The sequence below is a fragment of the Rattus norvegicus genome, chromosome 1 (assembly GCF_036323735.1).
Source record: "Rattus norvegicus strain BN/NHsdMcwi chromosome 1, GRCr8, whole genome shotgun sequence".
Classification (NCBI taxonomy): Eukaryota; Metazoa; Chordata; class Mammalia; order Rodentia; family Muridae; genus Rattus; species Rattus norvegicus.
In genome coordinates this window covers 80,662,693-80,686,761 of record NC_086019.1, presented here as the reverse complement: position 1 = coordinate 80,686,761, position 24,069 = coordinate 80,662,693, and the positions used below count along the sequence as shown (strand labels likewise).

Below are 24,069 nucleotides of genomic sequence, written 5' to 3'. Positions count from 1 at the left end.
TGCATTTCTTTATGCAGAAAAATGCTGGGTCCTGTGTATGTGTCCATTCTATTAGTCTATGTCGTTTTATTAGGGAATTGAGCTCATTCATCTTTAGAGATACTAAGGAATAGTTATTGTTATTTCCTGTTATTTTTGTTGTTAGAGGTATAGTTATGTTTGTCTTGGTATCTTATTTTGGGTTTGTTGAAAGATTATTTTCTTGCATTTTTTAGGGTATAGTTTCTCTTCTTGTGTTGGAGTTTTCCATCTATTACATTTTATATGGCTGGATTTGTTCTAAGATATTGTGTAAATTTAGATTTTTCATGGAATATCTTGGTTTCTCTATTTTTGAAAATTGAGGCTTTTTTTTCCGACTATGGCATGGACTGGTATTTGCGATGTCTTAGGGTCTGGATGACAACTGCCCAGGGTATTCTAGCTTTCAGAGTCTCTGTTGAGAAATCTGGTTTAATTCTGATACATCTGCCTTTATATGTTACTTGACCTTTTTTTCCTCACTGCTTTTAATGTTCTTCCTTTGTTTTGTGCATTTGGTATTTTGTCTATTATGTGAAGGGAGGAATTTATTATCTGGCCCAATCTCTTTGGAGTTTTATAGTCTTCTTGTACATTTATGTGCCTCTCTTTCTTTAGGTTATGGAAGTTTAATTCTACAATTTACTGGCTTTTTAAATTTTGAATACCTGCTCTCTTCTACAGCTATTATTCTTAGGATTTTCTTCTCATTTTGTCCTTAATTTCTTGGACATTTTGTGTTCAGAGCTTTTTGCATTTTATATTTTCTTTAACTATGAGCTCTTCTACTCCTAAGATTTTCTCTTCAATCTCCTGTATTCTGTTCACTCCTGATTTCTTTCCTAGCCTTTCTTTCTCCGGGGTTGTCTCCCTTTGTGATTTCTTTATTGTTTCTATTTCCATTTTTAGATCCTGAATGGTTTTCTTCAATTCCTTCTCCTGTTCATGTTTTCCTGCAGTTCTTTAAGAATTTTTGTGTTTCCTCCTTACCTGTGTTCTCCTATTTTTTAAGGGGATTATTTATGTCCTTCTTAAAGTCTTTTATTATCATTATGAGATTTGTTTTTCTATCAGAATCTTGCTTTTCAGGTGTGTGGGGGTATCCAGGCTTGCCATGGTGGGAGAACTTGGATCTGGTGATTCCAAGTAGCTCTGGTTTCTGTTGCTTAGGCTCTTAAGTTTTCCTCTTACCATCTGGTTATCTCTGGTGTTAGTTAATCTTTCTGTCTTTGGGTGGAACTTTTGCTCCTGTGGGCATGTGAGCCTCTGATCTTAGGGGTTAGAGCACTACTGGTAGACCAGTGCTCTCTGGAGAGGACTTGGGTATGAATTGCGGTGGAACAGCCTTAGCTCCAGGCTGCAGCTGGAGACAGGAAAGATCTTGTCCCGGGTTACTCCACAGTTCAGGTGCCCTGTCTGTGTGCTCCTGGAAGGTTACTCTTTGAACAGTTATTGGAGCAAAAGTGAGGTTTCAACTGTGGACTTAAGAGTGAAAGCACTCTTATGAATCCAATTCTCTCTGGGCAGGATTTGTATAAGGAGGCTTTGGGGCAACCTTATCTCTGGGCACAGATTGAGACAGGAAGGAACATTTTCCAGGCTGCTCTGAGGTTTCTGTGCCCTGTGTGCTCCTGGACAGTCCATCTTTGAACATTTATTGGTTCAAAAGTGGAATCTCACCTGTGGACTTAGGAATAAGAGTACTTCTTGGAAATCAGGTGTCTCTGGGCAAGATTTGTGTACCAAGGGCTGTGGGACATCTTTAGCTCTGGGTGCAATGAATACTGAAAGGCCAATATTTTAACATTAATTTTATACAAATTGACAGGATATAAACATAATCCATATTTTATGCAAGTGATTATCGATTTTCTGCAAATTCTTTAATTGTCAGAAGTTCTAGCCACCAAACAGTCAAGAAAGAAATGATCTTGTCTTTTTAAATTCTTCCAGATAACTGCTGAGACCCAGTAGGGCAATGAGAAGGAAATTCAAACCCTTTCTTTATCCTTCTTACTCAAAAGTAGCCATTCCCTGGGTGGCTTTTCATCCCATCAGTCTAAAGATTCTTGTAACACTATAATTGAAACTTGGTAATGATTTATCAGTTTGTTGAAGAAAAACAATATTAATTTCTATAGTTGCTACAACGTTCTACTTACCAATAAAGCCCATTCTGAGTTTTTTCTTTTACCCTATGCTCAGCATCTTTAAATACTGTTCTTATTTATATTAATTTATTTTTGACTAATAGCTGTTTATATAGTATGATGATCTCATTTCGCAGCTTTGGTTTACACAGCCTAAATGTATTACCTTAATTGTTTGTGATGTTAATCATTATTCTGGACACATCTTGTACATCTGAATTGTTTATAGGATATCTATTTATCTTGAATCCATCTCTCATTTGTTTTATATTTTACATTTTTTTAAAAATATAGTTTCAAATATTTTTGTACAAGAGCGGGATAAACCAGATTTTAAGAGTTTCCGTATCTATTTAGATTTGAGTTCAATTCCTTGCTCCTGTCTGTGGCTCAAAACCAGCTGTAGAAGACCTCAAAAACATGAACCTGTTGGCACTTCCACTCACATGCCAACCCCCCAGAACATACATAATTAGAAACCAAATAAATATTAAAAATCTCATTTAAAATCTCTCATAAGATATGATTTATATGTACTGAATATTTAAACACTCTTTCTAAATGGTATTTTCAGTTTCTACTGATGAATTTTGACTTCTGATTTTTGTGAATTTCTGTTGAACAAAATATTTAATTTCAGTCAGGGGTTTCTAATGCACCTTGACCATTCAGTTCCCAGATAAAGGACACAAAATTTTATATTTTCAATATGCCTCAATCAACATTAGTGTTGGGCAGGTATCTACCTTCAATGCTAGTATGTCTACTCCATGCCAATAACCCTGATATATGATATTTCTTCCGAGCCATTACTAGGTATACAAGAGGATTCTCTCATCCTTGTGGACAACCAGATCTTGGGGTATAATACTTACAATTTAAATACAAAGAAACAGACCAAATTTTAAGAAATTTCAGAAATAATGGCAGATGTTAAAAATTCATTTTCTTTTTCAAAATTGACCCCAGATCATTGTGTCTAGTCAAAAACAGTGAGAACACTAATTATTTATTTGTGCTTTTGAAGAAATAGTTTCACTTTGTTTAGCCCTGGATGTCCTGGAAATACCTCTGCAAACTTGATTATTCTTAATTCCAAATGTCTGTCTGCCTCTATCTCCTGATTGCTATGCTGAAGGTCATGCAACATCTTGTCCAGAAAACATTATTTTTCAGTAAACATATCCAAAACCTTCCATTTAAATGATAAGGACTATTTCCTTTAGCAAATAGCAAAGCTTTGAACGTTCTTCAACAGGTGATCTAGATAAATGTAAAAATGTAGTTTAACTAATATCATGAAAATGCACACTGACAATGTATTTCTAGGGACTTGTGGCCATAACAATGGATTTACTTTCTTCCTAGATACAAAAATGACTTCTGAAAATGTTGCAATGGGAATTTTTCTCTTCTCCCAGATTACAGTGGGGATGCTTGGCAATTCTTCTATACTATTTTATTATGTGATTTTGTTGTTCACTGGAAAGAGTTTAATGCCCAAAGACCTGATTATTCAGCACTTGACATTTGCCAACTGCTTGTCTATCATCTCAAGAGGTATTCCGCAGACATTGGCAGATTATGGATTTAAAAATATCCTGGATGACATTGCATGCAAACTGATAGTGTATATATACAGAATTACAAGGGGGATGTCCCTTTATGCAATGTCCCTACTGAGTTGCTTCCAAGCAATCACAATCAGCCCTAATCACTCCAGATGGATAATGTTTAAACACAGAGTCATCAAGTACATTGGTCCTTCCTGTTCAGTCAGTTGGCTTGTACATGTGCTTCTAAACATCGTGACTCCAGCAAGAGTGTCAGGCCCCAGTTACAAGAATAATGTAACTAATGTGGTGAGTTATGGGTACTGTTCATGGTTTGCTTCAGGCAATTTTGCAACTGCACTGTATATGTTGTTACTATGCTTCTCTGATGGACTGTGCCTGGGTCTCATGGCCTGCTCAAGTGTCTCCATGATGAGTATACTCTACAGACACAAGAGACAAGTCAAACATATTCATAATGGTCAATATTTTCTAAAACAATCACCAGAAAACAGAGCCACCCAAACAATCCTCATCCTGGTGTGCACATTTGTCGTCTCTTACTCATTCTCTTCTATTGTGGTTATCTTTACAACCTACTCTAAATATCCAATGCTATGGGGAATAAGTGTATTTACATTCCTAGAAATATGTTTTCCCATATTTTGTCCCTTCGTTCTTCTCATCAACATTAAGCCTATTTCCAGCCTGCTTTTACCCTGCTCTGTTAAGAGATAGCTTCCCCCAAGTTGTACTCCTTAGGGTTGAAGTTATTGTTAGTTTTGAGTCACCCCTGTATGATGAAAATAAGACCTGGGAACTTTGGGAAAGCACTCAGTGATTCCAAGCACCAAGCCATGTCTCCAGAACGAAGTTTTTGATACTATTTTTAAATTTTAGGTTGTGTGTGTGTGTGTGTGTGTGTGTGCCTGGATACAAACAAAATGCATGCCTGCTGCCCACAGAGAAAAGAAGAGTGTGTTCAATCCACTGGAACTACAGTTCCAAGCTGTTGTCTTTTACTTTCAATTTTTAAGGTGGGGTAATATTCATTAAGTCTCTATACCAGCCTATAGGAGGACATCAACTAGATTCAAAGTGAATCTTCTGCACTTAGCTGAACTTCTCTGAAACACACAGTGAAGAGTAACCATTACTAGGACATACTGTCAACCTGACATCCATTCATGTGATTTTAAACTATAAATAAAATGATCTTTTAATAAAGGTTATATTTCTATGGACATGATTCCAAACTTTGAGATGCATAATTAATCAAGAGAAGATACATTAATATATACCACAATTGATGTAAAAGTCTGACCTCTTGCTCAACAAAGATACATATGTATACATATACATATATGTGCATTCATACGTACTTACATGCATAGTTATTTGGATCCATATACATGTACGCAAGTCCTAAAATATTTAAGTTCATGATACATTTACATAATTTCAGAAGAGTACTTGCCATTTTATTATATGGGGAAATGGAAAAGGGTGGACCGGGTATGGTGTTGGAGGAAGTCCAAATAGTAAGGATGTTGTAAAAGGCATATAGGAGGTCCCTGTATCCCTGGCTCTTTGAGTGTTTATTGGGGTTATCCTATACAGACTATTATGCTTATCTCAGAAGCCATAGGTTGCCACCTAAAACTCCGTGTGTAATATGCCCCCTCTTTTCTTTCTGATCTAAGTGATTATTGACCTTCCACATAATACAGATTCTTTCATTACTCTTCGTTACCAGCCAGAAATTTTTGGCAAGGCTCTCTTGCTAAAATGACCACATGCTTTAGACATGGGAAATGGCAAATTAAGCTCATATTGAACAAAATATTTCATCCATGCTAGGTCCATTTCAAACCAGCTGACATGCATTTAGGATGTTGGAGAAAGAAAGACATTGATAGTCTTTCCCAGCTGTGAACACAGTGAACCTCAAAAATGACCAATCTGGAAGATACCTATATTGCTCCATTGGTAGCACAACGATTGTTGGGGTAACTAGCAATGTTATGGCTTCATTTGGGGATTGAGCAGTTCTCAATCTACTGGTTGTAACTATGGGAAAACACTATTTCTTGTGGTCTTAGGAATTGTGTCACTGTTCCATAGCAAAATTAGAGATAACGAAAGATAAATACATTCATAGTTGCAAATTTCTAAGACTAGAACAAAAAGGTTTTCTCTAGTGTTTGCTATGCACTGATTGAGAATCATTGCACTACAGGAATTTTAGGCTGGAAATTGGGTCAGGAATTTATGATAGTGAACCCTACAGCCTCCTTGATTACATTAAATGGCATTATTTTGATAAATCAATGCAACAACCCTCCAAATTCTTATACCTATATCCAGAGATTTGTACAACACTCGGAACTCCTCAGAAAAGTTTCTGTTTGCTGGGAATGTGATTATCACGATGAGTAAAATGAACAGAAAAGTGGACTAGACAAAGTAAAGTGAGTCTGCAATGCCCAGTCACAAGTTGAATGTCTATATCATTCCCTATATCAAATCTTCAGGTAATATCATGGTAAATAAAAAGGAAAAATTAAAAGTCACTTAAAAAAAGAGTCACATTTGAGGGAGGATTAGAGAAAAATTCTATCTGCTGCCTATGAAAGGAACAGTGCACACATGAACTCAAAGCAACTGTTTTTGCTTACCAAAGATATACACATAGTATTAGATAAGGTGACATTCTAGCATGAGGAAGGGGTTGATGACGTCTCAGGCATCACTGAGAAGCTGTGGAGAGTTCATGGCCAGGAAAAGGCAGTTTTTGTAAGGGTTTGGCCTTAGGTAGGCTAGCCAAGAATGAGTGGATAACCTAACACACCTATGACTATAACTGTACAAGAAATTGACTTGGTGGATTATAAGTCATAATATATAGGAAGTCGGTATTGTTTGGGAATAGAAATCGATCTACAGGACTTAGGAAGATTGGCAAGTCAGTGTATAAAATCTAAGTATTTTGTATACATATGTGACATTTAAAGAATTCATGAAAATATTATATTTTAAAAATACTACAATTGCCATAATCTGTCCTTAAGTCTTGCTAAATTCTTGTATATTAAAATCCACTTAAAAATTCATCACTTAGTAACTCCAAGAAAGAGACTACCACATTAATTTTCCATGTCTGAAAACATTAAATGGACTACAATGTAAAGAGTGAATGCTGAAATTTCACAGTAAAAATTAAACTTTCTTTTAGAAAATATGGTTTGAAGAAGAGAACACAAGGACTATCCAATGCATCTTTTTCCTTCATGCATATCAATTTATTTGTTCTTCAGAGTTTAATGAAATCCTCAAAGATGTCTGGTCATTGGGAATGATGTCAAATTTCCCCACTTCCATCAAAGACAGGAACTAAATGCATGTTCTTGGCATTGGGTTCTTGGGACTTCATATTCCTCTTGTGACATTGTGGACTCTCAGATATGGATTCTTAATAATTACTACTAATTTTTTCATTACATTTTTCTTCCGATGTGGACACATTTACACTGACACATAATTGCTAGAATAGTTTTTCAGTCCCTATGTAGATGATGTTGTGGATCTATAATTGAGTTGTAAAGCACTCATGTCAGCAAAAAAAAAAAAAAAAAAAAAAAAAAACCAAAAAAAAAACAAAAAAAAAACATGGAAAAGAAAGGGGCAGGGTCAGAATCTACAGGGCTTTAGTGTGAATACAAGACATTTCAAATGGACTATTACAGCAAAGTTGTCTTTGAATTCACTGCTATATCCCAAGGATTCTGACCTGTGTTCTCACATATGGCTCATTCCTTAGCACACTGGAAAGAGAAAGGGGGGGCAGGTGGCATACAGAAGGATTCTGAAGCACAATTCGGAAATAGAAAAGGATAAATAAGTCTACTCTCCACAGAGAAAGGAGTATATATTATCTTTCAGGGAATCATGATGTTTTATAGACATGATGAATGTGTTCTGGATAGAAATTAAAATGGTGTAGGCAAATGAGGATCTTTTAGCTCATTTTTCTTTTACATTGTTTTAAAAACATTTTTGGTGTTTTAAACTGAGAATATCATGACTCACATAATTACAGTAAATTTCCATAAATTATGTGTTGGTGTGTCTTTAAAAACAGAGGGAGTATGCATGTCCTAGATACAAATGTATATGTTGGACTTGTTTCAACCAGGTAGAAGTTTAGATAAACTGAATTATGACAAATGATTTATTGATTATTACTATGTTTTACTACATATACCCTAAAATTGTTTATGTGTTTTCAGTTCACATGTTACTTGCAAGAACATACACATATATTATTCTTGTCATATGAAGCTAGTCCACTTAGGCCTGTCCACTTCTGGAAACTAGATACAGGTATGTATGACTTTTTCTATTTCTATTTTAATGTAGAATATCTAGAGTTTCAGAAACTATCATGTATCTGTCTGAATTCAAGGATTGCCGTTGCGAAGAGAAACTTAAACCAAAGCAGTAAAAACAAAATATTCTACCAAATCATCCTTTTATCCAATGCATTTCTAATTCATCCTTAGAGACAAAAAACAGAAACTTGTCATTTTGACACTAAATTTGATATTACTGACCTATGAACCCTGGCAGTGTTGATTTTAGTTGATTGCCATCACTGTCACTCTGTAGTACACAGCCTAACAGTTACTTCTCAAATATTAACCTCAAGATCTTACATTTAAGATTAGAACGCATGTCAAACTACAAATATTTATCATGTCAACCATTGTGAGTGTACAGGTGAGTGAAATAAAAAATGATCCTAATATCCTGTAGCTGATCTCTACAACATTTTCATCATAAATCTAAAACTCTTTGTACCTGAAACAGTCATTTTATCCAATAGCCCTGCCAGTCATCATTGTAATGTTTTCTCTTAATTCCAATACAGGATTCATTTATATTTGGGGAGGGCATGTTATGTTAATACTATATATATATATGAGGTTTTCAATATTGTTTTCTCCTTCCATTATGTGGGACTGTGGAATAAATTATGTTCACTTGTTAGCCCCTCATCATTGTAGTGTCTGAATATCTGTAGATAATCTCTCTAGTTACAATAACTAGGAGTCATATAGCAATATATTTGATGATAGCACTTACCATAGGGCCTTTACAGGGTATCTGTATTTTGGAGCATGTCAATTAGTTTTAAAAAAGATAGATGGTATATCATTGTGAAAAGAACATAATATTTTCTTCATGGATTTTTATTACTATTGTTGGTGATGGACATTTGAAATTATTGCATTTTCAACTAATTTAAATGATTGTTATGTGGAAGTCACTAAGGAGATTCTTCTTTAAGGCCCTGATTTATTTCCTCTCCCTGCCTTCCTCTCTCTCTCTCTCTCTCTCTCTCTCTCTCTCTCTCTCTGAGAGAGATTGTGTGTGTGTGTGTTTGTGTGTGTGTGTGTGTGTGTGTGAGGGTGTGTGTGTGTGTGTGTGTGTGTGTGTGTAAAGAATTAATAATCCTAGCTACCCCCTTTAAAAGACACAACATCCAGATATTTAATTTACAAACCATAAGCCCAGATTGGGTAGGTTTAAAGCTATACTAACTAACTTGTTCTCCACCTATCAAGTTGTTGGCATCAGGAACTGGCTTTATAATCAGGAACTGGATTTTTGGTTGCAGGTCACCTCCTAATCCAGTGATCCAGTTATGATGGTGACATCACCTATAGGTGACAGGGACCCGTGCATCTGCTGCCATGGCAATCACCCTCCATTCCCACAGTCCACCTTTACCTGCACCAACAGTGCAAGTGGCTAAGTCACAACACAAATAAAAGGCAGACCCCTCCTTACCTAATCTCTTTCCCCCTGTGTCTTTGTCGCACCCTTTGTCCACTCCCGCAATCTCAACCATAAAACTCTCTCTCATGGAACTGTACTGGCCTTGTGTAATCTGTCTGGATGAGCTGCATTTCTGATACCACATTGGTGCTGACACTCAGGGAATCTCTATACCCAGTTAGTGCTTTGGAGACTTGGCAACTGACCACTGCAACCACCTCCAATGCAGCCAGCCTGCACTATTTGGATTTTGACCACCGCTGGTGACACCACTACTGCTGCTCTCATCCTTGTACTATGTGGGTTTTGACCATGGAAAAAAACACTCCCCTGACATTGTGCACTGTGTGGGGACCCATAGTGCTGACACAGCTGCTGACACTGTCATCCCTAATTCTGCCACATGGATTTCTGCCACTGTAGCTGCAAACAGACTTCCATCACACAAGCTACTGCTGCCACTGCAAGATACACAGACTTCTACTATGTGAGCTGATGTGGCAATGGTTCACTAGTGACCTAGCTTCTGCTAGTTGAGTTAAGCCCTGCAGGCTGAACTTTATTTAGACCAGCACACCAACTGTACTGTTCCACTTTTTCTGCTACAAGACTAGCAAAATTCTCACACAAGCTTCTTGCAGATTGGTAAACGTTTTTCCTCCAGTAGCACGGGAGTGCCCTGGTTCCCTAGAAAGGCCTGACCAAGGGGTTGGCATTTCATGGACTAAGGGGTTGGCATTTCATGGCCTCAGGCCCTATGACGAACCTTCTAGCTGATGTACAAGATAAAGACTTTGACCGTTGGGTGATGTTCCTCTCGAAAGCAGTTTTGACCCTCCTCCCTAGGGCTCCTGTAGCCATTCAGAAAACCATAGGCTTAGGTAGATACGCTTTCTGGTGAGGCTGGCATTCACTGTATCTTTTAGATGGTCCATGTGATGGCATGGACATCTAGCATGGCTTGTATTCCTTGTTGTATTTTCTCAAGATTTCATTTAGAATGTCATCCAATGGGCAGCTGGTCGTTGTCTTTGTCCATCTGTCAGGCTCCCCACTGGGATGTCTCCTGGAAATTCACAAGTCTCTAAAGTTAATACTCAACTTAAGGGAGTCGATTCTAGTGTACCTCTGCAATAAGGTCTGGATTCAGTGCCCATTAGACAATGGTTGTAAGTAGCCACTTAATTGCACATTAGATCTAATTATTTTATGGGATCTTTATACATACTGCTAGCGTCGGGTAAATGGAAAGAGGTCACCTATGCCCAAGCATTTACCTATCTTTCCTCCAACTCCTTTCTGTGTTCATCTTGTTCCCAAACACAACTTTCCCTAGCCATGAAACCTCCACAATATAAAGCTACAAACCTTGATCCAGCTAACAAACCACGTTCTTTCTGGCACACAACTTTTTCTATGCCTTCGAAAAACCAAACTGCTGCCTCGCCTTCTTTTTCTCACCATACTACCACAGAGCCCCCTTGCTTGACCTCTCCAGACCCCTCCCCTCCCCCCATGCCAGTTGCAGGGTGCTTCAATTGTCCTGTCTTAGCACCTGCCTTTAGCCCTCCCATCACGTGCTCTAAGGCCACAGTCAAACATCCAACTCCCTCTTGCCCTGGGACACATGAATCAGCATCAGTAATTCCATTATGGAAAGTTGTTGGGGTAGAGGACCTGATCAGAGAACACATTTCTTTATCATTAAGTGAACTTTCTTGAATAGAAAGCAAACTGGGTCCTTGTACCTCTAACTCCTCCACCATTTTTAAAGAGTTTCAGTACATTTCTCAATCTTATAGTGTGAATTCACATGATGTAAATATGATCCTCTCTAATAATTTACTTCTTGAGGAATGTAGGTGGGTTTGGGAGCAGGTAAGAATACATGCAGAGGAGACTCATTGAACAGATGGAACATATCCAATTTGATCTGACGCTGTACCTGGTCAAGATCCTCGATGAAATTATAATTTTTTCAGTAGGTATTTTAGCCAGAGATAGATTCATAACTTGCCTCCTGGCCAGTCTCTGTAGGATAGACTTAAAACCAGTAAATTTTGAAATACTCCAAAAGGTCATCCAGGACAAACAAGAAACTTGTCTCAGTTTTTAGAACACCTTACAAAAGCCTTATTACAGTATACTAATCTAGACTCTGAAAACCCAGAATGAAAGCAACTTCTGATGACCTACTTTTTACCCAGAGCTACCCTATATAAAAAACTAAACTTAGGTGATTAAAGACAGGGCCCCTAACTCCACAGGCAGAAGTTTTGGTATAGGACTTCAAAGTGTACCATGAGAGAGATGAAAAGGCCCACAGACAAAAATACCATGTGCTGGCAAAGGCTGGGACTGGACTTCTGGTCTTCTAAGCCTCAGAGACTACCAGGCTCTTGCTGTAAATGATATCAACAAGGTCATTGGGAGAGGTCTTGCCCCATTCTCCACATGCCCTAGATGCCATCAAGAGGGACATTGTGCGGTTTATTGTCCTCATATCACAAAGGACAAAGGGAAATCATTCCCAGGTAACTCTCCAGCTGATCTCCTCAGCTTGGCTATAGATTACTGAAGAGGCACAAGGTCCCTTGACCTTACCACTACCATCATTAGTCATCATGATATGTGAGAGGCTCATCTCCTTCCTCTTGGACACTGGTGCCAATTACTCAGCCCTGACAGAGTTTTGGGACCCACATCTTTTCCTTTTATAGGCTACTGCTTTTCCAAATAACAGTGCTGCTTTCCTTACAGAAGCTTTGTAGTATCATGAGGTCCTATTTATAAATTCTATTGTCAGGGTTGGAGAACAACCTTACCAAACCCTACCACTTAATTGCATTTTCAGGATTGTATGTCTCATCCATTCCTTTTTGGCATTGCCAACCTTTGGTCCTGTCCCTTTATTGGAAAGGGATCTTCTAGCTAAGTTGGGAGACTCCATTTGCTTTGCTGCCCACATTTCCCTAAACCCAAGCTTGCCAGCAGTCCCTCTGTTCCTTCTTCTAGCAAGTCAACCTACTAACCCTACCAACACATTATTTTTTTTTACTACATTCTCAGGTTGAACCTGGAGTCTGGGATGTCTAGAACCCCTCTGTTGCTAAACCTCATTCTTCTGATGTCATCCAATTACTGGACTCTATCAGGTTATATCACCCACATCTCTCTCTCTCTCTCTCTCTCTCTCTCTCTCTCTCTCTCTCTCTCTCCCTCCATCCCTCCCTTCCTCTCTCCCTCCCTCCCCCTTTCTCTCCCTCTTCGGGGGACTTAACCCTATTTTTTTAACCTGTTAACAAAAACCAAAACAAAAAAAAAAACAGAAAAAATACCTCCTTTTCCCTACATCTTTCTCCCTTAACAGCCCTATATTAGCAGTTAAAAATACATAGTGGAATCTATCTCTTGGTTCAATATTTCAGATACATTAATTCTACAGTGGTTACCCTACATCCTGTGTGGCTACCTCTTACTTCCTTCTTTCCACTATCCCCTCAGGGACTTCCCATTTCTCATTCCTAGATCTCAAGGATGTGTTTTTCTCTATCCCTCTAGATGCCTAGCCACAGAATACATTTGCTTTTACCTGGCTAGATCCTGACACCCACTTCTCTACCCAACTTACCTGGTTTGTTTTACCTCATGGATTCTGGGAAAGCCCACACCTATTTGGCCAGGTCCTGGCTTCTGACTTACTTTTCTGTCTCTCACTAAATCTAAGAGTGTTTATTACTTATACATCTTTCTCTGCAACCCTTCTCTAAAAATTAGTAGCGCTGACACATCTGCTTTTTTGAATTTTTTTCCAGTCGAGGCTACAGGGTACCACTTCCTAAAGTCTACCTGTCCACTCCTCAGGTAACTCATTTGGGAATAACTATTACCCCAACCAGCAAGGCTATTGTTTTAGATAGAAAGAATCTGATTCAATCTCGAACTGTTCCTTCTACAAAAGAAGAGAATTTATCATTCCTAGTAATAGCTAGCTTTTTTTTATATTGCTGGGTTCCTTATTTTTCCCTCCTTTCCCACCCCTTATATGAAGCAGCATTAACCTACCCTTGAACCTCTTCTCAAACCTGCTATCAAGCTGTTCAAAGACTCCAACAGACTTTCCTTAAGGCCCCAGTCTTACATCTCCCTGACCTAGCCTTTTCTTTTCCCTCTACATAACTGAAAAATAGAGGGATTTGCCCTTGGAGTCCTAGGTCACTAATTGGGACCTTCCTTTGTACCTGTAGCATAGATTTCAGAAAAAAAATAGATCTAGGTTGGGGAATTAGCTCAGTGGTAGAGCACTTGCCTAGCAAGTGCAAGGCCCTGAGTTTGGTACTCAGCTCTGAAAAAATAAAGAAAGAAAGAAAAAATAAAAAATACAACCTAGATCTAAACATCCCGGTAATGGCACCTTGTATCTGTGCTTTAGCAGCCGCTGAACTCCTTATTTGAGACTTGAAAAAAAGCCTAACTTTTGGATCATCTATAACTGTCTTCTCTACTTATAACATATCACAGCTCCTAACTTTCAAAGACTTACAGACTCTACCTTCCTCAGGTTGGACTAATAGAAGACTCCAAACTCACCTTCCAATCTTGCCTGGCTCTAAATATTTCCATTCTTCTTCCTGGACCAAATACTCACCACTACCTATCTCAGTCCTGCACTGAAACTTTAGAGGAACTATTCCCTCATCCTTCACACATACAGGAGTGTACACTTCCTCAGGCCATCTACATGTCATATACTTATGGAAGCTCCTTTCTACATGAAGGGGCAAGAGCAGGCTATGCTATAGTGTCAGACACAGAAGTGTCTGAGACCCAGGCTCGTCCTGCTCATATTGCTAGTCAACAGATTGGCCTAATAGACCCTTACTGGTGCCTTTTAACTGGCACAGGGACAATCCTTAACATCTACAAAGATTCCAAATATGCTTTTCACATCCTCCTGTTCCATGCTGCAATCTGGAAGGAGCATAGGTTACTTATGACTAAAAGAAGATCAGTAAGTTATGCAAACCAAATTATTGCCATGCTAAAGGCCTCCCATCTCCACTCAGCTATTGTGATTGTTCATTGTAGATCACACCAGACAGATGACTCTATTGTCTCCAAAGAAAACAACTGAGCTGGCAAGGCAGTTAGAGCTGTGGCCCTTAGTAGCCTAACTCATGTTCTCCTCTCCAGGACATGCTTACACTCTAACCCGCATCCCCACACTCACTTCCTGACACTTGTCAAACTCTGTCCTGTCTTCAACAACTATTTTATCCTAACAGTCAAGCATTGTCTCATTTTGTTAGGACATACATATACCCTTCTCCTGAGGACATACATTTCTTAAAATCTATCACTGCCTTTTGCAAAATCTGTCAGATGTCAGACTCCAACTAAAGATATTGTAGCAACCCTTTTCCAACCTGTCAGGCTAGAGGTTCTCTTCCTGGAACTGACTGGCAACTTGACTTTATCACAGGCCCACTGTTAAACATGTCAATTACACCCTTGTCTTGGTGGAAACCTTCTCAGGGTAGATGGAGGCATTGCCCACAACTAACACAAATGCTTAGACAGTTTATGAACTCTTCTCCTAAGAGAACATCCTCCAATTTGGTGTCCCAGCCTCTCTCGAGTCAGAAAATAGTCCAAAATTTACTTTCCAAGTTTCTCAAACTCCATCTAAAGCCATAGACATCTCCTGCCATTTTCATAGTCTCTACCACAACCAATCTTCAGGCAAGGTAGATAGAACAAAATGTTCTCTGAACACTGCTCTTGTGAAGCTATGGCAGAAACTTCACCTCAATTGGGTAAAACTCCTTCCTCTCACTCTTGTCAGGCTCTAAACTCTCCTCATCTCATCTTTTGAACTCATGTATGGACATCTGGTCTTAACTCCTGGTCTGTCCCCTAAATGTTCTCTCCTTCGAGACCATATACTCATCTCATTACTTTGCCACCTATGTTTTCTTATGGAAATTTGCTGACCACCATCTACCATGGCCATACACTATTCCCTGTCCACTGCCTATCAACATTGGAGATCAATTTTTTCTATCTTCTTCAGAACATTGACCCTCACCCCTCTCTCCTAAATTGAAGGGCCCTTTCAAAATAATTTATGTGTCCCCTACCCTACAGCTGTTAAATTCAAGGTAATCTCTGATTGGGTCCACCTGTCTTACTTCAAACCTATCATCCCTCCACCTAAAAATTATTCATATATATATATCAACCCTATAAATACATGCTCTCTTAAGTTCTAGAAGATGTTGAAACCACCTATCTTGTCCCCAATCCCAGAAAATGAGACTCCACTCTGGCAGCTGCCCTTGACCTCACTGCATTAGCCCATGGATAGGACATGGGCTTCTTATCCTCACCTCCCTCTTCATTCTTCCAGGGTAGCCTTTACATCTGGATATTTGAAGTTCAAGAAGCCCTCACTGATAATAAACGGTATTTCCATTTAGGCTCAGAAAACTGCTCCATCGGTTCTAGATGCAAGAACCTGATACAAATTTACTTGCTTTCTCTTTGAGTAGACAAAAATTGTAAAAAAATGGCCATGGACTACCCATATTCATCTTGCAAAATACATATGCTAGGATCATGGACAAATCGCTTGTTCTATCAACAATGCAAGACACTCTTTTTCTACATAAAAGACCCATGGAATTCCAAGTGGGAGACAGGAGACAGAAGTTATTGATAAGCTCTACCATGAAAACCAAGCTGTGTCTCCAGTAAGTACTTTATACATACAGGAAAAATATGTCGCAATTGCCCAACCTCTAGATATTGGAAAAGTAGAAGTAATCAAACACTCATCTGAGGTCCTTACCGTCTTGACATCCCCACTCATAAACATCACTAACTTGTCATTTTGACTTTTGCTTCAGACCCTGACTTGGAATACCAACTTCTTAATATCACGTGACCTGGTTGTTTTAAAGATTGCTGGCTATGTGTACCTCCTGGAAGTGACTTATAATTGCCAGTTTCAGTCTATCCAGTGATACTGCCAAATAATGTTATCTAACCTTCTGTTAGTTGCCTTGACTCTTATGTTGTGATGACTTCATATATTTCTTCTATCTATCTTTTTTGAATGGTAAACTGTTTTAAGACCTCAGGACACATTCTGTAGGAATGCTAAGCTCTCTACACTGAAATAGAACCACACTATTTAATACGTCATCTCTCCCACAATGTCCCACAGTCTACAATATGTCAATTATTTGTGGCCCTCAGATATATTATCACCCACCTGCCAGCTAGTCAGGCGTTTTCACATTGGTACTCCTTTTCCCTGAAGTAGGAGTAATTCAGGGAAATGAGCCCCTAACAATCCCAGGTATAGATAGAATAGCTGCCTAACATTAAACAAGAAGTTCAGGTTGTGCTACTCCTGGTCACTATAGGAATAATGAATATAGGTGCTGGTACTGGAATTGCAGAAATAACTACTCTCATATCCCAATATGATAAGTTCACTTCTGAGCTTAGGATGGGTTTCAAGAGATGTTTGAAACCATGCTTAATATCCAGAAACACATTAATTCTTTGGCAGCTGAGGTGCTTAAGAACCTATGAGGGGCTAGATATCCTGGCAGCTAAAGGAGGTGGTCTTTTCCCATTCCTTTAAGAAGAATGTTCTTTGTATGTCAACCAATCAGGGAAAGTAAGGCCTCTGATTCCTGGATTTTCAAAAACCCTATATGGAAGTGGACACTCCTTTTTGTAATGCATTTCCTAGTCATGTTCCTGGGTTAATATTTGAACCCCGCCTCATTAATCTTGTTTCTACATTCCCTCAATGATAAATACAAAAAATGTCTAAACAAACTATTAATCAGCTACTATTACAGCATTACCAGCCCCTGTCCACAGTGGAGCTTGATGTGAACATTTATCAAGTAGACCTGGATAGTGAAATTCAGCTACAGCCCAAAATTAATGACACCCCTAGACAGCAGGAAGCAGTTTAAGAGATCTGACACCCCCATTTTTTCACCATCATCTTCCCCCTCCCATCTTTTATTCTTCTTTCTATGATGAGAAAAAGGGGGATATGTTGGCATCAGGAACTAGCTTTACATTAGAAACTGGCTTTATGGTTACAGTTCACCTTTCAGTACAGTGATGATGTCACCCATATTTGATGGGAACCTACATTTCTGTTGCCATGGCAATCGCAATAGATACATTCCTAGCATTCAACTTTACCTGTGCCAGTAATGTGGTTATGTCACAGCCCAAATAAAAGGCAGACACCTGTTGACCTTTGCTCTCTTTCCCTCTTCTTCTTTTGTCAGTCCCCTATGTCCTTTTCCCCTACAATAAACTTCTCTCCTGTGGAACTGTACTGGCCTTATGTGATCTGTACAGATGAGTTGCAATTCTAACACAAGACAAGTCCCTTATAACTTGAAGTTTTTTCCTGATCAGGTGCTTGTATTCTATCTACCCTCTTCTCATGGCAGTCTCCTCTATTCTGTCTCCTTTCTTCTTTCTCTCCTTCAATCTGCAAACCCCTCACATGATTTTCAAGACCTACCTTTCTCCATCTACTACTGAATCACAGGGCATAACCATTTATTGGCCAGTTAAATTGGAAGGACAATTTACACAGCATCATTTGGTATATGTGAGTATCTCCTTATGGGAGGAAACCAATAAGGTAATCTTTAAAAGTCAGTATTTAGCATTAGTATATAAACAGCACCAGACCAACCCATTACATGTTAATTCACACTTAGAAGTGGAATTGGTGAAAAAAATAGTAGTTCTTCTTTCCCATGAAAAAGTATTTTATGTTCATAGGGCATATATATCATGATAACTTTTTACAGCAGAATATATTTAATGGAAACAAAATTAATAAAATTAAAAAAATATTAACAAAAGCATTGCTTTTGGGGAAATTATTAATATTAAAATTAAAATTAACATTTTATACAGCAAAGAGGAAAGAACATATATAACATGTACTTCAAGTAATATATCAGTGATATAACATGACTTTTCTCTGCATAGTATGACAGTACAGACTCTGTACCACCACAATATAAGAATCCCAAATGCCATTACAATGCAATTTCTCTAACTAATGTATGATTCAAATAAAAAGGAAATGACTGCAGTTCTGTGGCAGAGTACTCATCTTTCATGCATGAGACCCTGTGTTCAACTCTCAGACCTTCCAATATAATAAAATTACTATATAAGACAAATAAAACAAGAATTACAATGGAAATTTTAAGAATTGTAAGTTAATTTTACATCATTGACTATAAAATCTTTTATCAGTAACGAACTATAGATATGATCCCTGAAAGTATAGTCTTAAGAAATACTCAAGTTAATAAAAAAAAATCTTTTATCAGTACAGAGCAAAATTTACTCTGAAACCATAGTCTTCTTTTTGGAATTTAGCTTGGTTTTTAAATTTTTTATTGAGCATACATAGCATTATATCTCATCATTACATTTTTCCAACAAACTTACTTTTCATTATTCTCTTACAGATTCTTCTTCGATTTTCCTGACACACTCTTACCCCTTCATACATTCCTCATATTTTTCTTACTTCTGTGATACATGTGATTTATTCCCTCCTATTGATTTCTCAGGAATTCTTTTCCCCCATAGTTGAGCTGCTTTCTAGTTTCATAGCTCATATACACTTTTTCATCAACACTTATATACATACAGATATGTACCTATTTGAGAAAGAGCTTGTGATATTTTGTTGCCACAAGTCTAAGCAACCTGTCTAAAGTCTTTCTGATTTCATATAATTTCTGAAAATTGCCTGAGGTCACTTTAAACTTTAGATTCAAAAAAATTATACTGTGTATAGATATCACACTCACACTATCTCATGCTGAACAACATGAATTTGCTACTTTAAACTATGATGCAGTTAACATGAACATTCATTATCTCTGTGATAGTATTTACAGTTCTTTGCTATATGCCAAGAAATTATATAGCTGCCTTATAGTATAATCCTATTTTTGTTTTTTTCAGATATCTTTGTATTTATTTCTATAATCAACTAACTACTTTACACTTCCTCAATTAAATAATGAGGATTGTTTTCAGCATTTGTGTGTCCTGACAAATAGAAAAGAACTTAATAGCAGTCCCAATATAAAAAAGGTTAATGATCACTGATGTAATTTTAGTAACGTGTATAAAATCATCATTAAGACTTAAGAAGTCATATGTTTATCTACATACCACCAATACAAGCCAGTACAGCTTTATAGATCTGCAGCGATCTGCTTCATATGGTGGGTTAATACCTAGGGATTGTTATATATGTTTGTTTTTTATCTATACTTTTGAATTTTTAGAGATTATTTATTTACATTTCAAACGTTTTCCCCTTTCCCAGTTATCAGTTCATAAATCCCTTTCCTTTCCCCCCTTCCCTTTCTTTTTGAGGGTGTTCCCCCACCCATATACCCACCTCTTCCTGTCTCCCCATCCTGACACTGCCTACACTGGGAGTCCAGCCTTGGCAGGACAAAGGCCTTCTCATCCCATTGGTGCCCAACAAGCCCATCCTCCACTACATATGCAACAGGAGCCATGGGTTTGTCCATATGTACATTTTGGATGATAGATTAGTCCCTGGGAGCTCTGGGTTGGTTGGTAGTGTTGTTCATATGGGGTTGCAAACCCCTTCAGTTCCTTCAATCCTTTCTCTAACTCCTCCACCGAGGAACCCTTCTCAGTTCAATGGTTGGTTGTGAACATTTACCTCTGTATTTATTATGCTCTGGCAGAGCCTCTCACGTGACAGCTTTATCAGGCTACTGTCATCATGCACTTTTTGGCATCAGCAATATTTTCTGGATTTGGTGGCTGTATGTATATAGGCTGGATCCCCAAGTGTGGCAGTCTCTGGATGGCCTTTCCTTCAGTCTCTGCGGCACATTTTGTCTCTGTAGTTCTTCTTATGAATATTTTTCTAAGAAGGACTGAATCAAGAGGCAAGAACAAGAATCTAAGCAATGCTTTATATATGTTTAATAATAACAGGAAAGAAAGGCATATTAATAGCAAGAATCTTTTTAAAAATGAATTATCTTATGGCCTTGCTTAATAAGAGTGAATCTGTTTCAGATTATATTATAATCTGAAGTAGACCATCTAAGGAAGATTACCTGCTACTTATTAGCTTGTCCTATTATGGTTCCTGACATGCAATGACATCTCCAAGTATTTGTAATTTTCATTTCGCTGATAGAGAAATATATTGAATACTTTTAAAAATATTAGTTTAAAAACTATTAGTGTTCTTTTCTCTATAGAAATGCTTGCACATTCCATTAACCTGTTTTTTGACTAGAAAGATTGTAAAGATACTGTTAGACCTTATTTTTCTTCATACTGTCTAAATTTTAAGCTCCTGAGTAAAACACAGAAGTGAATGATTTTCCCCTATTCTTAAGGTCATATTGCCATTTGCCTGGTAGTATTCTTTGAAGTGCAGAAAGCCTTTAATGACCTACATTTTTTAAATTTATTTTTCTCCATCTTTACTAAATTGGGTATTTCTTATTTACATTTCAATTGTTATTACCTTTCCCAGTTTCCAGACCAACATCCCCATAATTCTTTCCCCTCCCCTTCTATATGGGTGTCCCCATCCCCATCCTCACCCCATTACCACCCTTTCCCCAACTATCCCGTTCACTGGGGTTCAATCTGGGCAGAACCAAGGGCTTCCCCTTCCACTGCTGTTCTTACTAGGTTATTCATTGCTACCTGTGCAGTTGAAGCCCAGGGTCAGTCGAAGTATAGTCTTCAGGTAGTGGCTTAGTTGCTGAAAAAACTGGTTGGTTGGCACTGCTGTCATATGGGGTCTCAAGCCCCTTTAAGCTCTTTCATTCCTTTCCCCGATTCCTTCAACAGAGGTCCCATTCTTCATTCAGTGGGTTGCTGCTGGCATTTGCCTATGTATTTGCCATATTCTGGCTATGTCTCTCAGGAGAAATCTAGATCTTGATTCTTTTCCTGTTCTATGAATGTGGTTTTCTCTACCTATAGCTTGTATTTCTAACATGTTGGTCTGAGAATTTTAACCTTTTAATTTTCAAGTAATTAATATTAATTTTTTGCTGGGTGAATGGATATAATCATAATCCTGTTTTATCAGGTGGATTTAAATTGTACACAAATATCATTTAGGATCAGAAGCTCTGTTCACTGAAACACAACATGTCTTGAAGAGATAAGTGGATGAATCTTCCTGAGATTCTTGGTGATAATTTCTGAGAGTCAGCAGTGAATTGGGATAGAATGCCTGACTCCTTCTCTACCTTTCTTTCTCAGAATGGTATAGCTTTATACCCTCTCATGTTCGTATATCCTTCTACACCATTTATGATTATGATTAACAGGAGTTCATGATCCAACATGTGGGAGATTCAGTAATATTACAATTAGTATTTAGTAATTATTTTTCAATTTTGTTGAAGTAAAATAATACTAACTTTTGGTAAATAGCACTAGCTTCTACACCACTTTACTTTCCTATAGAATCTACACTGGGTTTCTTTCCCTCTACATACTAAACACCTTTAACTCCTACTTTTACTTATGCTAATTTGCTCTGAGTGACATTGTATTATAGAATAGGTAATGATGTAACATTGTAACTTTTATTCATATCCCCTCATTGTAGTACCTTAAGTATATATGATTTCTTTTGTCTATTTCTGGACATTTGAGTCACTCTTTTTTCCCCAAATTTAATATTAAATATTGTTTTTTAGGTAGAGATATAAGTGAGTGGTTAGGTGTTGATAGTATTGTTATTCTGCACCAGTTCCTAGCTCCTACTGGGAATCTCATATCTGTGTACATATCAAACTGTAAGTGATGTTAAGATGTTGTCATCTGTTAACAATCAAAGGCACAGGTATGAGAGATCATCTGAAAAAAATAGTATCTAGTGATTATGACAGGGTGATTGTACTCATGCCGTGGCAACAGCTGTATTTGCCTGCATATGATCTATACAGTATTTGTCCATTCAACATTCTAGCATGTTGGGAATGGAGTTCTTGACACACCAGCACTTACTGAGGTAGTCTTGACAGTTCATGGTCTCTGGACACGGGAAAAAAGTTTTCCCTAAGAGTGTGGCCCAGGTAGCAAAAGAATCCCCATAGACATAATTGGCTCTTAAGTCTATACTGGAAAACAAATTAAAGCATGTAAATTTATCCACTGAAAGGAAATTCAGAGCAAGTTAACAACAAATAAGGAGTTATACATTTAACTATCCCTATAAATTAATTTAAACACATGCAGTGGGCTACAGTATGTTTATAAAAAGTGAATGAATGACAACTGTACAGTAAAAAAGTCATACATCCTTTAGAAAATATAACTTGAGGAAACGGAGACAAACATCATTCATTTCATCTCCTCTTTATGGCTCTCAATTTAATTGTTAATCAGAGTTTACAGAAAATCTCAAGGATATCAGGGTATTGGAAACGTTTTTTTAGATATTCCACATTTATCAAGGTCAGGAACCAACTTCATGTTCTTATCATTGGTCCTTTGTGCCTATACATCCCTTATTGTGACACTGTGAGCTCACACAGATGGTTTCTAAACATTCCCTCCTAATTCTTCATTATATTTGCTCCTGTGAGTTGAGTACTTTTGCACTGCCATATAATTGCTGGATAGTCATTTATAAGTTCTCAGTCACTAATGTAGAGAGTGTTATATATCTAGACTTAAATTGAAAATCCCTTCTGTCAGCAAATAACACGGGACAGGGCAAGAAGGATTAGAACCAGACAAGGCCTGGAAGTGTGTGAGCAGCACTGCAGATGAAGCATCTCAACAACATGGTATTAGTGTTGGCTTTTTTCTTCTGTTATTTCTGATACTACTTTCTCTCAATTTCAGATTTTGTAATTGTACAAACATTCTTGTTTTCCACTCTTTTGTATCCCTGTGAACTTTAGTGAACAATGTCAAAGGATTGACAGTTGAATAAGAGAAAGAGCAGGAGACACTCTAGAGGAGTATGAAGGACATTATGGAAAAGATAGAGGGTGACTATGATAATTTCTCAACACATGATGGGTATATCATTACCTTTTGGGAAACATGATATTTGATAGACATGATGTGAAGGCTATAGTCCGAGGAGGAATTAAAAGGGAGTGGGCAGTATTTAGGAATTTGGAGTTCTCCTTTTCATTTATTTTCCATTTTGGGGGATTGCTCTTTTAGAGAAAGTCTAGTCTATTCACAAACTCAGTAAATACTTGAGAATAATTTGCTTTCAATTCCTATGGTATATCCTCCTGTGTACTGGGTCTCCATGGCAGTCTTACTAGATCAAGCAGGCTTTATGTTTGCTTGTCTGTTTTGTTTAGTGTTATTGATATAGTTTCTCTTTATATAGCCCTGTCTGCTTTGAAATTCACTACATAATCAAGACTGGCCTCAAT

General features: G+C 37.7%; 1 protein-coding gene across 1 annotated transcript; it reads left to right on the top strand.

Moving 5' to 3' along the window:
* The first annotated feature begins 3,547 nt into the window (after positions 1-3,547).
* On the top strand, positions 3,548-4,462 carry Vom1r40 (vomeronasal 1 receptor 40). Its single transcript, XM_006228159.2, has one exon. The coding sequence runs from the start codon at positions 3,548-3,550 to the stop codon at positions 4,460-4,462; it is 915 nt and encodes a 304-aa protein (XP_006228221.2).
* Positions 4,463-24,069: the final 19,607 nt, after the last annotated feature.